Source organism: Dermochelys coriacea, chromosome 1 (genome assembly GCF_009764565.3).
Source record: "Dermochelys coriacea isolate rDerCor1 chromosome 1, rDerCor1.pri.v4, whole genome shotgun sequence".
Taxonomy (NCBI): Eukaryota; Metazoa; Chordata; order Testudines; family Dermochelyidae; genus Dermochelys; species Dermochelys coriacea.
This window is the reverse complement of record NC_050068.2, coordinates 80,744,329-80,756,477: the sequence shown is the minus strand read 5'-3', so window position 1 is coordinate 80,756,477 and position 12,149 is coordinate 80,744,329. Positions and strand designations below refer to the sequence as shown.

Genomic DNA, 12,149 nt, shown 5'->3' with positions numbered 1-12,149 from the left:
GTAGTTGAAATCTCCCAAGCTCCAACTGTCGTGCTTGTTTGTGCTGTTGTTTTGGCTGTGGGCTGCTTCCCAGGGCCGTCCCCAAACAGATCCTCTGAATATGGGCCCAGGATGTGCTCCAACTGCTTTGGCAGCATAGCCTGATCTGGTACTGGTATCAGCCACAGAGTTACTTTGAGGGGTTGATCCAGTAACTGCAGGCACTCCTCTGGTTCTGCCTCTGTGGTTATAAGCATGCCATCCCTGCTCAGGCCTCTTGGTGTGGTCTCCAGCACTTGATCAAATTCCTTGTAGAAGGGGCAGGTAGACCGGGAGTTCCCTGAGGTGTGGTTTCTGTCCCTGGGTTTGTGGTAGGCATTCCTGAAGGTCTTAACCTGCTCCCACCATTGATCTCTGGGCTGGTGGAGCACAGGTGCTGCCAGCCTCTCCAAGATGCTTGTGAACAGTGCTCATTTCTTGAGTTCTTGCTGAAACCATGGCTCTCTTATTCTCCTCACACCACAGATTCATCAGAATCTTTGTGTTCCTCTGTCCAGCTAGCAGTATATTGAGTGTTAGTCTGCTTGTTAGTGGTGGGCATAGTTAACGTATGATAGGGTTAGCTGAGGCGCTTACATGAAAGGGAAGGGTTAAATGCCAGGCACTTGTGTTTTAACTAGGAGGTTGCTACCAGTTCCTGGAAGTCAGGTGGGAAAGTTTGGGGATTGAAGGTTCAGAACACACAGGCCTAGGGGATTGTGGGATAGCAAACACAAGTCTGGTGACCTGGGCTTTGCCTACATCCACACTACAAAGCTAGCAGGCTTGGACCTGTGCCACAGTGGGATACTGAACTAGTACCCTGGGCTAGTCAGCAGGCCTGCATCTTGAGAGGCTTCTGGCACCTCTCAGAAGGTTTTGTGTGTGGATGGCAGGGTGGATAAAAATCTATGATTTAAAAAAAAAAAATCCACCAACAAGAATGCACTTTTATGTAGAAATCCATGATTAAATGGAGTCTTCCTGACTAGTGATTTAAATCAAATCCACTCTGGTGGATGGTGTGGGGGGTTGGGTGCAAAGCTGACTCAGAGCCTGGGTTTACGATGCAATGTAGACATACCTTTATGAAAAGCGGAAGCTTCTGGGACAGATAAGACATGCAGACTGATACATATCTGCTTAATCTCTGCATTGACTTTCATTGTATGATTCATGATTGATGCTATATGAAAAAAGCTGAGACAATCTCCTCCAGTAGGGAGAGCTTTCATTGCTGGGATATAGCTATTGATGAGGTAACGGAATATAAGGGTCTATTATGACCGTCGTGGCTATGCCCAAGCCTATCTAGGAATTGTCTTTCAGGTTATAGCATAATATTCTTAATGAAACCTAGTTTTTATTGTATTTGAGAAGAAAAAACATAAATCTATGTCTGGCTGAATGAATTGTTGAGTTGCTACAATTGTACACTAAATATGAATTAGCGTCAACATTTTCCTTAAGTCTTGATTTTTTTTAAAAGTTACCTAATTAAAAAGGTACTGATACCTCAATTATTATTGCAAGATAATTAAATTATTTCATTACAAGTTTACTTTTATGTAGAGGTACTGGTGGTTGAACTGGTAAATCTTATTCTCAGAAAAATTTAGGGTTTTTTCTGTTAAAGTAGACCCACGTTTCAAATAAAAGTTGGAGTTTTTTGGGTAGAAGGTGGGTGTTTTCCTTGGATTGCAGAGTATCGGTGCAATTTTAAGGAATCAAAATTTAAAACTTGCATCATTGTGGTTCTGAGATGTCAGAATCAATGCAAAAAATGCAATGATATAAAAAGATATTTTATACGTTGATGTATGTGAAGTTTTACTGGATAAATCTGCTTATCCTCTTTGGAGCTCGTGCAAAATGTAGGAATGTGAATTTAGCGTCAGATTTTTTCGTAAGGTTTGATTTTAAAGTGATCTGAAGTTCTAATTTAAAAAGGCACTGATGCCTCAATTATTATTACAGATAGATAATTTATTTTATTACAAGATGATTTGTATATAGAGATACTGTTTGTCATTTCTAATTTTTCTTTTCATACCACAGAATGAGGAAAATATCTCAGGGATGACAAGCTTTCGGGAAGTGCTAGAAAAAATGCTGGTTATTGTTGTGTTACCAGTCAGAAACAGTCTTAGACGAGAAAATGAGCTCTTCTCTTCACACCTGGTTTCCAATACCTGTGGCCTTCTTGCTAGTATTGTGAGTGAACTTACAGCTTCTGCACTGGGATCTGAGGTAATGAGGATTCTGTAAAATATCTTTGATATAAGTACGTTACAATATTTATACATTGAGTGTAATATTTACTGTGGTCGCACTTTCTACCTGTGTGAAAATTTTTACTGGTTTTACTGCTGTTCCTCATATGTATAGGAAGTCTCTTTCAAATCACTAAAATATTTTTTTAAATTGTGTAATCACTCTCTATTATTGAAGTGCTGTTCACGATTAGCCATTTTGTTATTGCTGAAGAATACAGTGCACCTTCCCCAAAATTGCAGCAATTACTCTTTGGGTACAGAATTAATTTTCTGAGAATTTACAAATAATACTGTTCAGGAAGAGTTAAAATTAAATGTTCTCATTTAAAAGACGATTAGACCACTGTTTCTTCTTGCTCCTGAACACAAGGCAGATAGCTGTTGTTGGCTGTTAAGGCATGCATTCTCCTTCCCTTCAACGCCCTCTACCAATTGGTCTTTTAATCACCTCTGCCACAAGGGCATTTTTTTTCCTCAAACTAAGTTTCTAATTACCAATATCATGACTTGCAGAAGGACTCCCCTAACCTTCTTTTGCTTCCTATCCTACACAGTATTCATAAGGAACTGTTCAATTTCACCCCAATCTGATAATGAGTGTTGAGGAAACCCAGAAGTGCCTCCATTTTGACAGACCCACCCATCCAGGGCCCCTTTGACCTCAGAGTGGAGCAACCTGGCCAGCGGATAACTCCAATTCATGGTCATGAGTTTACAGATTATATCCACTAATAGTAGAACCTTATTAATCAAGGAAGGCTCAGATAACATTTACATGAACTATAATACAGATAACCATTGATACGATGGGTTAACAAGTGCCTTTTGAATACTTCATTACTACATATGGCATTTCAATCATTATCCAGTATAGCTTTTTATGAGTGCAACATTGTTTCAGCTCCTCACCGGAGGAGTCCCATTTGCACATGCTCCAGCCCATAAAGTTCATCCAGTGGGCAGCTTGACTGACATCTTTAAGCTGTCACCGACCTACTTTTCTCCCAGCCATGTCTCGAATGGCAGTATAGCCTACCCCAAGGGTATAAGTGAAGCTGTGGATTAACTTCCTTTCCAATTCCTTCTTTCCACTGCATGGCCTGAGTCGGAAGACTCTTCTCTCACCAAAGCTGCTTCAGTCTTCTTATCTGTGTACATATATTGTAAATGGTTCTTAGTGTTTATAGTTTTTAGTGCTTCCCTAGTAGACCTTTTAAGTTGTATAGAGCATTATTCCCCTGCCTTCTCCATGTTTTCTCCCCTTGGAAGAAGGACTGTGCACAGAGTTCCAAGGCTTAAGAACTGTCTCCCCTGCTCCTTCTTGGTCAGCAGTGACCACTAATACTGCCTTTACTGCCTTACAGGGGCTCATGTTTCTGCCACGTGCAGCATCTACCACTCCTTCCCACTCCAAACTTGAGAAGGAACAGAGCTTCAACAGAGGAAGCATCTCATGGAAAAAAGCCATGAGACCCCAATCAGATCTAGACCAGGAGGACCCCCTCCCATTCCATATACAGGCCTCAGTCTGCAAGCAGTGCCCCTCCAAGCGTGAGCTCTCAAGCTTTTCATGAGAGTGGCATTCTCACAAATGCAGGACCAGATCCCCTTGTAGATCTGATCCCAAAAGAAGAGATCCCTCTCTGACTCTCTCCAAATCAGCTGAGTCCTCATGCTTGGGCCCTAAAGACTTGGATCCACCTAAATTTTCTGATCAGAAGGCTAAGGCACGATCCATATCAATCTCCTAGAACTACGGGCAGTACGAAGGGCCTGCAGTGCTTTCCTCCCACTTACATGGTCCTGCCATGTCTGAATAATGTCAGACAATATGATGACAGGTTATCTCAAGTGCTTATATACAAATGCACAAAGCCTTGGAAACAAGCAGGGAGAACTGGAGGTCCTGGTGATGTCAAGGAATTATGACGTGATTGGAATAACAGAGACTTGGTGGGATAACTCACATGACTGGAGTACAGTCATGGATGGTTATAAACTGTTCAGGAAGGACAGGCAGGGCAGAAAAGGTGGGGGAGTAGCACTGTATGTAAGGGAGCAGTATGACTGCTCAGAGCTCCGGTACGAAACTGTGGAAAAACCTGAGTGTCTCTGGATTAAGTTTAGAAGTGTGTGCAACAAGAGTGATGTCATGGTGGGAGTCTGCTATAGACCACCGGACCAGGGGGATGAGGTGGATGAGGCTTTCTTCCGGCAACTCACGGAAGCTACTAGATCGCATGCCCTGATTCTCATGGGTGACTTTAATTTTCCTGATATCTGCTGGGAGAGCAATACAGCGGTGCATAGACAATCCAGGAAGTTTTTGGAAAGCGTAGGGGACAATCTCCTGGTGCAAGTGCTAGGGGAGCCAACTAGGGGGAGCGCTTTTCTTGACCTGCTGCTCACAAACCGGGTAGAATTAGTGGGGGAAGCAAAAGTGGATGGGAATCTGGGAGGCAGTGACCATGAGTTGGTTGAGTTCAGGATCCTGACGCAGGGAAGAAAGGTAAGCAGCAGGATACGGACCCTGGACTTCAGGAAAGCAGACTTTGACTCCCTCAGGGAACAGATGGCCAGGATCCCCTGGGGGACTAACATGAAAGGGAAGGGAGTCCAGGAGAGCTGGCTGTATTTCAAGGAATCCCTGTTGAGGTTACAGGGACAAACCATCCCGATGAGTCGAAAGAATAGTAAATATGGCAGGCGACCAGCTTGGCTTAATGGTGAAATCCTAGCGGATCTTAAACATAAAAAAGAAGCTTACAAGAAGTGGAAGGTTGGACATATGACCAGGGAAGAGTATAAAAATATTGCTCGGGCATGTAGGAAAGATATCAGGAGGGCCAAATCGCACCTGGAGCTGCAGCTAGCAAGAGATGTCAAGAGTAACAAGAAGGGTTTCTTCAGGTATGTTGGCAACAAGAAGAAAGCCAAGGAAAGTGTGGGCCCCTTACTGAATGAGGGAGGCAAGCTAGTGACAGAGGATGTGGAAAAAGCTAATGTACTCAATGCTTTTTTTGCCTCTGTTTTCACTAACAAGGTCAGCTCCCAGACTGCTGTGCTGGGCATCACAAAATGGGGAAGAGATGGCCAGCCCTCTGTAGAGATAGAGGTGGTTAGGGACTATTTAGAAAAGCTGGACGTGCACAAGTCCATGGGGCCGGACGAATTGCATCCGAGAGTGCTGAGGGAATTGGCGGCTGTGATTGCAGAGCCCTTGGCCATTATCTTTGAAAACTCGTGGCGAACGGGGGAAGTCCCGGATGACTGGAAAAAGGCTAATGTAGTGCCCATCTTTAAAAAAGGGAAGAAGGAGGATCCTGGGAACTACAGGCCGGTCAGCCTCACCTCAGTCCCTGGAAAAATCATGGAGCAGGTCCTCAAAGAATCAATCCTGAAGCACTTAGAGGAGAGGAAAGTGATCAGGAACAGTCAGCATGGATTCACCAAGGGAAGGTCATGCCTGACTAATCTAATCGCCTTTTATGATGTGATTACTGGTTCTGTGGATGAAGGGAAAGCAGTGGATGTATTGTTTCTTGACTTTAGCAAAGCTTTTGACACGGTCTCCCACAGCATTCTTGTCAGCAAGTTAAGGAAGTATGGGCTGGATGAATGCACTATAAGGTGGGTAGAAAGCTGGCTAGATTGTCGGGCTCAACGGGTAGTGATCAATGGCTCCATGTCTAGTTGGCAGCTGGTGTCAAGTGGAGTGCCCCAGGGGTCGGTCCTGGGGCCCGTTTTGTTCAATATCTTCATAAATGATCTGGAGGATGGTGTGGATTGCACTCTCAGCAAATTTGCGGATGATACTAAACTGGGAGGAGTGGTAGATACGCTGGAGGGGAGGGATAGGATACAGAAGGACCTAGACAAATTGGAAGATTGGGCCAAAAGAAATCTAATGAGGTTCAATAAGGATAAGTGCAGGGTCCTGCACTTAGGATGGAAGAATCCAATGCACCGCTACAGACTAGGGACCGAATGTCTCGGCAGCAGTTCTGCGGAAAAGGACCTAGGGGTGACAGTGGACGAGAAGCTGGATATGAGTCAGCAGTGTGCCCTTGTTGCCAAGAAGGCCAATGGCATTTTGGGATGTATAAGTAGGGGCATAGCGAGCAGATCGAGGGACGTGATCGTTCCCCTCTATTCGACACTGGTGAGGCCTCATCTGGAGTACTGTGTCCAGTTTTGGGCCCCACACTACAAGAAGGATGTGGATAAATTGGAAAGAGTACAGCGAAGGGCAACAAAAATGATTAGGGGTCTAGAGCACATGACTTATGAGGAGAGGCTGAGGGAGCTGGGATTGTTTAGTCTGCAGAAGAGAAGAATGAGGGGGGATTTGATAGCTGCTTTCAACTACCTGAAAGGGGGTTTCAAAGAGGATGGCTCTAGACTGTTCTCAATGGTAGCAGATGACAGAACGAGGAGTAATGGTCTCAAGTTGCAATGGGGGAGGTTTAGATTGGATATTAGGAAAAACTTTTTCACTAAGAGGGTGGTGAAACACTGGAATGCGTTACCTAGGGAGGTGGTAGAATCTCCTTTCTTAGAGGTTTTTAAGGTCAGGCTTGACAAAGCCCTGGCTGGGATGATTTAACTGGGACTTGGTCCTGCTTTGAGCAGGGGGTTGGACTAGATGACCTTCTGGGGTCCCTTCCAACCCTGATATTCTATGATTCTATGATTCTATATAAACAAACAGGGAAGAGCAAAATACTTCTGTATAGAGGTGGTCCACTTATGGAACTGGTGTATCTGGAATTACTCCACCCTTTTAGTGATGTACCTCCTTCATTCACAAAACTCTCTGGCAGATAATTTCAGCAGACACATCTCCATAGACCACAAATGGGTGATTCACAGTTCATTTTCGTTGCATCTGTTGGGCAGGTGTTGGCAGTCTTAATGAATAGTTAGAACTGGGTTGAGGGCATCAGGGTCCAAGGGTCAGAGCCAGGAGCTGGGAAGGGAATGCGGGGCTGGAGCAGGATAGGATCAGGGCTGGAGAAAGATAATAGCAGGCAGAGGCAAGAGTGGTCACAGCTGAGGGCAAAAGCATTGAGTAGTTGATGACCAGATGCTGCTGATCTTAAAAGCAGGCCTCCTGGCTCTCTTCAGCCAATCAAATGGCAATCCTATCACAACTCAGTTGAGCTCATTAATCAGCCTGGAGGCTGGCCTAGCTAATCCTCAGTCTCAGCTGAAGTTGCTCGATCCTGATAACACTCAGGTGGCCCAGGCAGTTCTGGTTTCTGAACCTCCTGCAAATGTTCACCAATCCTTCCATCAGCATCTAGCCCTTCCCAGATCTGCTGAATCAGGAGAATGGTGGGATTAGATTGTCTGGGTTCTCACATCTCCACATCACAGTCTGGTATTGGGATAGGCATCAGACCTACAGTGTTCATTTTCGGAGTCCAGTTGGACTGTTCTCAACCACAGCAGAAAAGACTCCACCAGAAAATGTTATCTAGCTTAATCAAGGCATTTCTCTAGCTGGGCACAACATCATCTTTCTCTTCAAAGACTGTGCAAGTATCCCTGGTATTTACTGCCTCCTCACTCTCAAGACAATCAGGTCTTTCTACTTTTCAATCAGGTCTTTTCAATCAGGTCTTTGCAGTGGGTCCACTTAGCAGCAATCAGTGCCTTTCACCCTCTGGAGGAGGACTGTTTGTGTTTTTATTCAGCTGCTTACAACCAGACTCCTAAAGGGCCTCACTAGGACCTTCCCAGCAGTAGTGAAGCCCACATACCAATGGGACCTCAATCTTGTATTCTCAGCACTTAGATTATCCTTTGGACTGTTAGCTGCATGCTCAGTGTCCCATCTCTCTATGAAGATCACCTTTCTTGTTGCCATCGTGTCATGCAGGAGGGTGAGTGAACTGAGAACTCTCATAGCTGATCTGCAGTACACCATGTTTCATAAGGAAAAGGTTTCCTTTTGCCTCCACCTGAAAGTCATCCCTAAGGTAATCACCAAGTTTCATGTGAATTTGCCTACCAATATTCTTCAAAACCTCGTGCTTCCAGTGAGAAGAGACTTCGTTCCCTTGATCTCTGAGGAGCTTTTAACAGTTTACCTGCAAAGAATGAAATTAATTAGGAAGTTGTCTAGACTGTTTGTCACTATAGCGAGTGATGGGGGCAAGCATTGTGTGCTCAAAGGCTCTAAGTGGATCTCTGGCTGTATCATCCTTTGGTATGAGTTAGCACATTTTCCTTCTCCAGACACCGTGAGATCCCATTCCACTAGAGCACAGGCAACTTCATTAGCATCTCTTCAGGAAGTACTTATATTGGACATTTGTAAGGTAGCCTCCATCCACAACTCCATGAAATATTACGCTTTAGTCCAAGCCTCTTCTGCAGATGTAGTCATCGGGGCAGTAGTATTATACATCTATACTGCCGCATTCTTGTACCCCCTCCTAGTTGAATACTGCTTAGCAGTCACCCACGTGTGCAGTACACCTAGGGACCAGCACTCAAGAGGAAACAAAGGTTACTTACCTGTCTTTGAGATGTGTAGTCCATATCTATATTCCACTACTCATCCTCCTTGCCCTCTGCTTGGGATTATATCTGAGTTTACAATAGAGAAGAAACTGGGGAGGTGGTCGATCCGCACGTTCCCTTGTAACCTCGGTACTGAGTCTGAGGAACATCAGGGCATGGATGCAGACCAACAGACACTACTTTCAAATTCTCCTTTTTCATGCACATAGAGAGCATCCATACCATGTGTGGAGTACAGATAGGGACCACACGCTCAAAGAAACTCCAATTATAGGTAAGTAATTTTCCATTTAGTAGTACAACAGTATTCCAGAATTTTGCCATATCCATTCTTAAAACAAAAACTGCAAAAATCAGCTGAACTTTTTGGTGCCTTAAGAATGAGTAAAGTGATTCATTTGATCTGCTAAGAGTGACAGAAGTGATACATGACATTACCATATTGTAGATCTTTCCTTAAAAAGAAATTTCAAGCTAAACTTGCCATTTTAAAGTTTCTAAAATATTTCCTACCTAGTTTTGTTAAAAATATGTAGTCATTTATTTTAGACAAATTGAGAAAGAGATGCAGTTAATATAAATCTTTTTATTTTTAACTAAAGTTGCAATAAAGTCCTCTTTTGTGATATCTCTGATGTTCTAACACTGCTTTCTAAATTTACTAAGTTAAAAATATTTATATAATTGGGATAATTTTGCTTTCTTCCATTTAAAACAAAGTATATTCTAGTTGTTGCTTACATTTATTTCTTTACAGGTTGATGGACTTAACTCCCTTCATTCTGTCAAATCCAGCACAAACCGATTCACTAAAACAAGTCAGGGAAGAAGTTGGAATACTGGTAATGGGTCCCCTGATGCAATCTGTTTCTCTGTGGACAAACCTGGTGTAGTTGTTGTAGGGTTTTCTGTTTATGGAGGAGGAGGAATTCATGAATATGAGCTGGAGGTGTTAGTTGATGATGTAAGTATTGCAGTTTAAAAAAATAAATAAATAAAACCCAAACAAAAATAATACATGTTAAAGTAGGACATGTATATTTTTACTCTCCAAGATATCAGTGCACCAATACAGTATGTTACGAACTTATATTAGTATTAATATTAGTAGCATTATTCAAAATAAAATCTTTAAAGTCTTCGGATTTAATAAATACAATTATAGCACTAAAGAGAGAAGCTGTGGTAAAGGGAGCTCATATCCTTTCAGCTGAGTTTTATCAGTATATAGATATGTTCTTTCCCACCCCGAGGGATGGGAATGCCAGCCTATTTGGGGATGGGAAGTGTGGCGGAGGGAAATCTGAAACAGAATCGTAGTGAGAGTAAAGTTGTTTCCCTTCCACATTGCAAATGTGCAGCTTTAAGTATGAGTAAAGCAGCAGTTGGCTTCTGAAACCTGTCTTCCATCTTTCCCTGCTTTCTCAATGAACCCTAATATAGCCATACTTGGAAGAAGCTCACGTGTGCATAATTTTGAGTCGGGTATTTCCTGAGAGAGAGGATGGTTTTTTGATTGCAATGATGCACTGGGACTTAGAAGTTTTGAGTTAATTCCCATCTGTGACAGACTTCCTTTGTGACCTTGGGAAGTCACTTACAGCTTTATCCAAAGCCCACTGAAATAAATGGAAGTCCTATTATATATTTCAGTAGGCTTTGGATCAGGCTCTTAATCTCTATGTGACTATAACACCATCTACATAATGAGGGGTAATATTTCTTTGACCCTTTGGTTTAGATTCTTGATGTTCAGGACAGGGCTTGTCTCTTACCATATGTTTGTACTAGCTTATTGCAGAATGGGTCCCTGATATCATAGAATCATAGAATCATAGAATATCAGGGTTGGAAGGGACCCCAGAAGGTCATCTAGTCCAACCCCCTGCTCAAAGCAGGACCAAGTCCCAGTTAAATCATCCCAGCTAGGGCTTTGTCAAGCCTGACCTTAAAAACCTCTAAGGAAGGAGATTCTACCACCTCCCTAGGTAACGCATTCCAGTGTTTCACCACCCTCTTAGTGAAAAAGTTTTTCCTAATATCCAATCTAAACCTCCCCCATTGCAACTTGAGACCATTACTCCTCGTTCTGTCATCTGCTACCATTGAGAACAGTCTAGAGCCATCCTCTTTGAAACCCCCTTTCAGGTAGTTGAAAGCAGCTATCAAATCCCCCCTCATTCTTCTCTTCTGCAGACTAAACAATCCCAGCTCCCTCAGCCTCTCCTCATAAGTCATGTGCTCTAGACCCCTAATCATTTTCGTTGCCCTTCGTTGTACTCTTTCCAATTTATCCACATCCTTCCTGTAGTGTGGGGCCCAAAACTGGACACAGTACTCCAGATGAGGCCTCACCAGTGTCGAATAGAGGGGAACGATCACGTCCCTCGATCTGCTCGCTATGCCCCTACTTATACAACCCAAAATGCCATTGGCCTTCTTGGCAACAAGGGCACACTGCTGACTCATATCCAGCTTCTCGTCCACTGTCACCCCTAGGTCCTTTTCCGCAGAACTGCTGCCGAGCCATTCGGTCCCTAGTCTGTAGCGGTGCATTGGATTCTTCCATCCTAAGTGCAGGACCCTGCATTTATCCTTATTGAACCTCATTAGATTTCTTTTGGCCCAATCCTCCAATTTGTCTAGGTCCTTCTGTATCCTATCCCTCCCCTCCAGCGTATCTACCACTCCTCCCAGTTTAGTATCATCCGCAAATTTGCTGAGAGTGCAATCCACACCATCCTCCAGATCATTTATGAAGATATTGAACAAAACGGGCCCCAGGACCGACCCCTGGGGCACTCCACTTGACACCGGCTGCCAACTAGACATGGAGCCATTGATCACTACCCGTTGAGCCCGACAATCTAGCCAGCTTTCTACCCACCTTATAGTGCATTCATCCAGCCCATACTTCCTTAACTTGCTGACAAGAATGCTGTGGGAGACCGTGTCAAAAGCTTTGCTAAAGTCAAGAAACAATACATCCACTGCTTTCCCTTCATCCACAGAACCAGTAATCTCATCATAAAAGGCGATTAGATTAGTCAGGCATGACCTTCCCTTGGTGAATCCATGCTGACTGTTCCTGATCACTTTCCTCTCCTCTAAGTGCTTCAGGATTGATTCTTTGAGGACCTGCTCCATGATTTTTCCAGGGACTGAGGTGAGGCTGACCGGCCTGTAGTTCCCAGGATCCTCCTTCTTCCCTTTTTTAAAGATGGGCACTACATTAGCCTTTTTCCAGTCATCCGGGACTTCCCCCGTTCGCCACGAGTTTTCAAAGATAATGGCTAAGGGCTCTGCAATCACAGCCGCCAATTC

At 43.8% G+C, this 12,149-nt stretch overlaps 1 protein-coding gene across 26 annotated transcripts in view; it reads left to right on the top strand.

Moving 5' to 3' along the window:
* Positions 1-12,149, top strand: part of MYCBP2 (MYC binding protein 2) — a 444,438-nt gene that overhangs the window by 229,538 nt on the left and 202,751 nt on the right. For all 26 annotated transcript variants that reach the window (XM_038370114.2, XM_043504638.1, XM_043504632.1 and 23 more), the window contains 2 exons: positions 2,077-2,268; positions 9,583-9,789. In XM_038370114.2, coding sequence (XP_038226042.1) covers positions 2,077-2,268; positions 9,583-9,789 — 399 coding nt within the window. The remainder of the gene's footprint in view (positions 1-2,076; positions 2,269-9,582; positions 9,790-12,149) is intronic.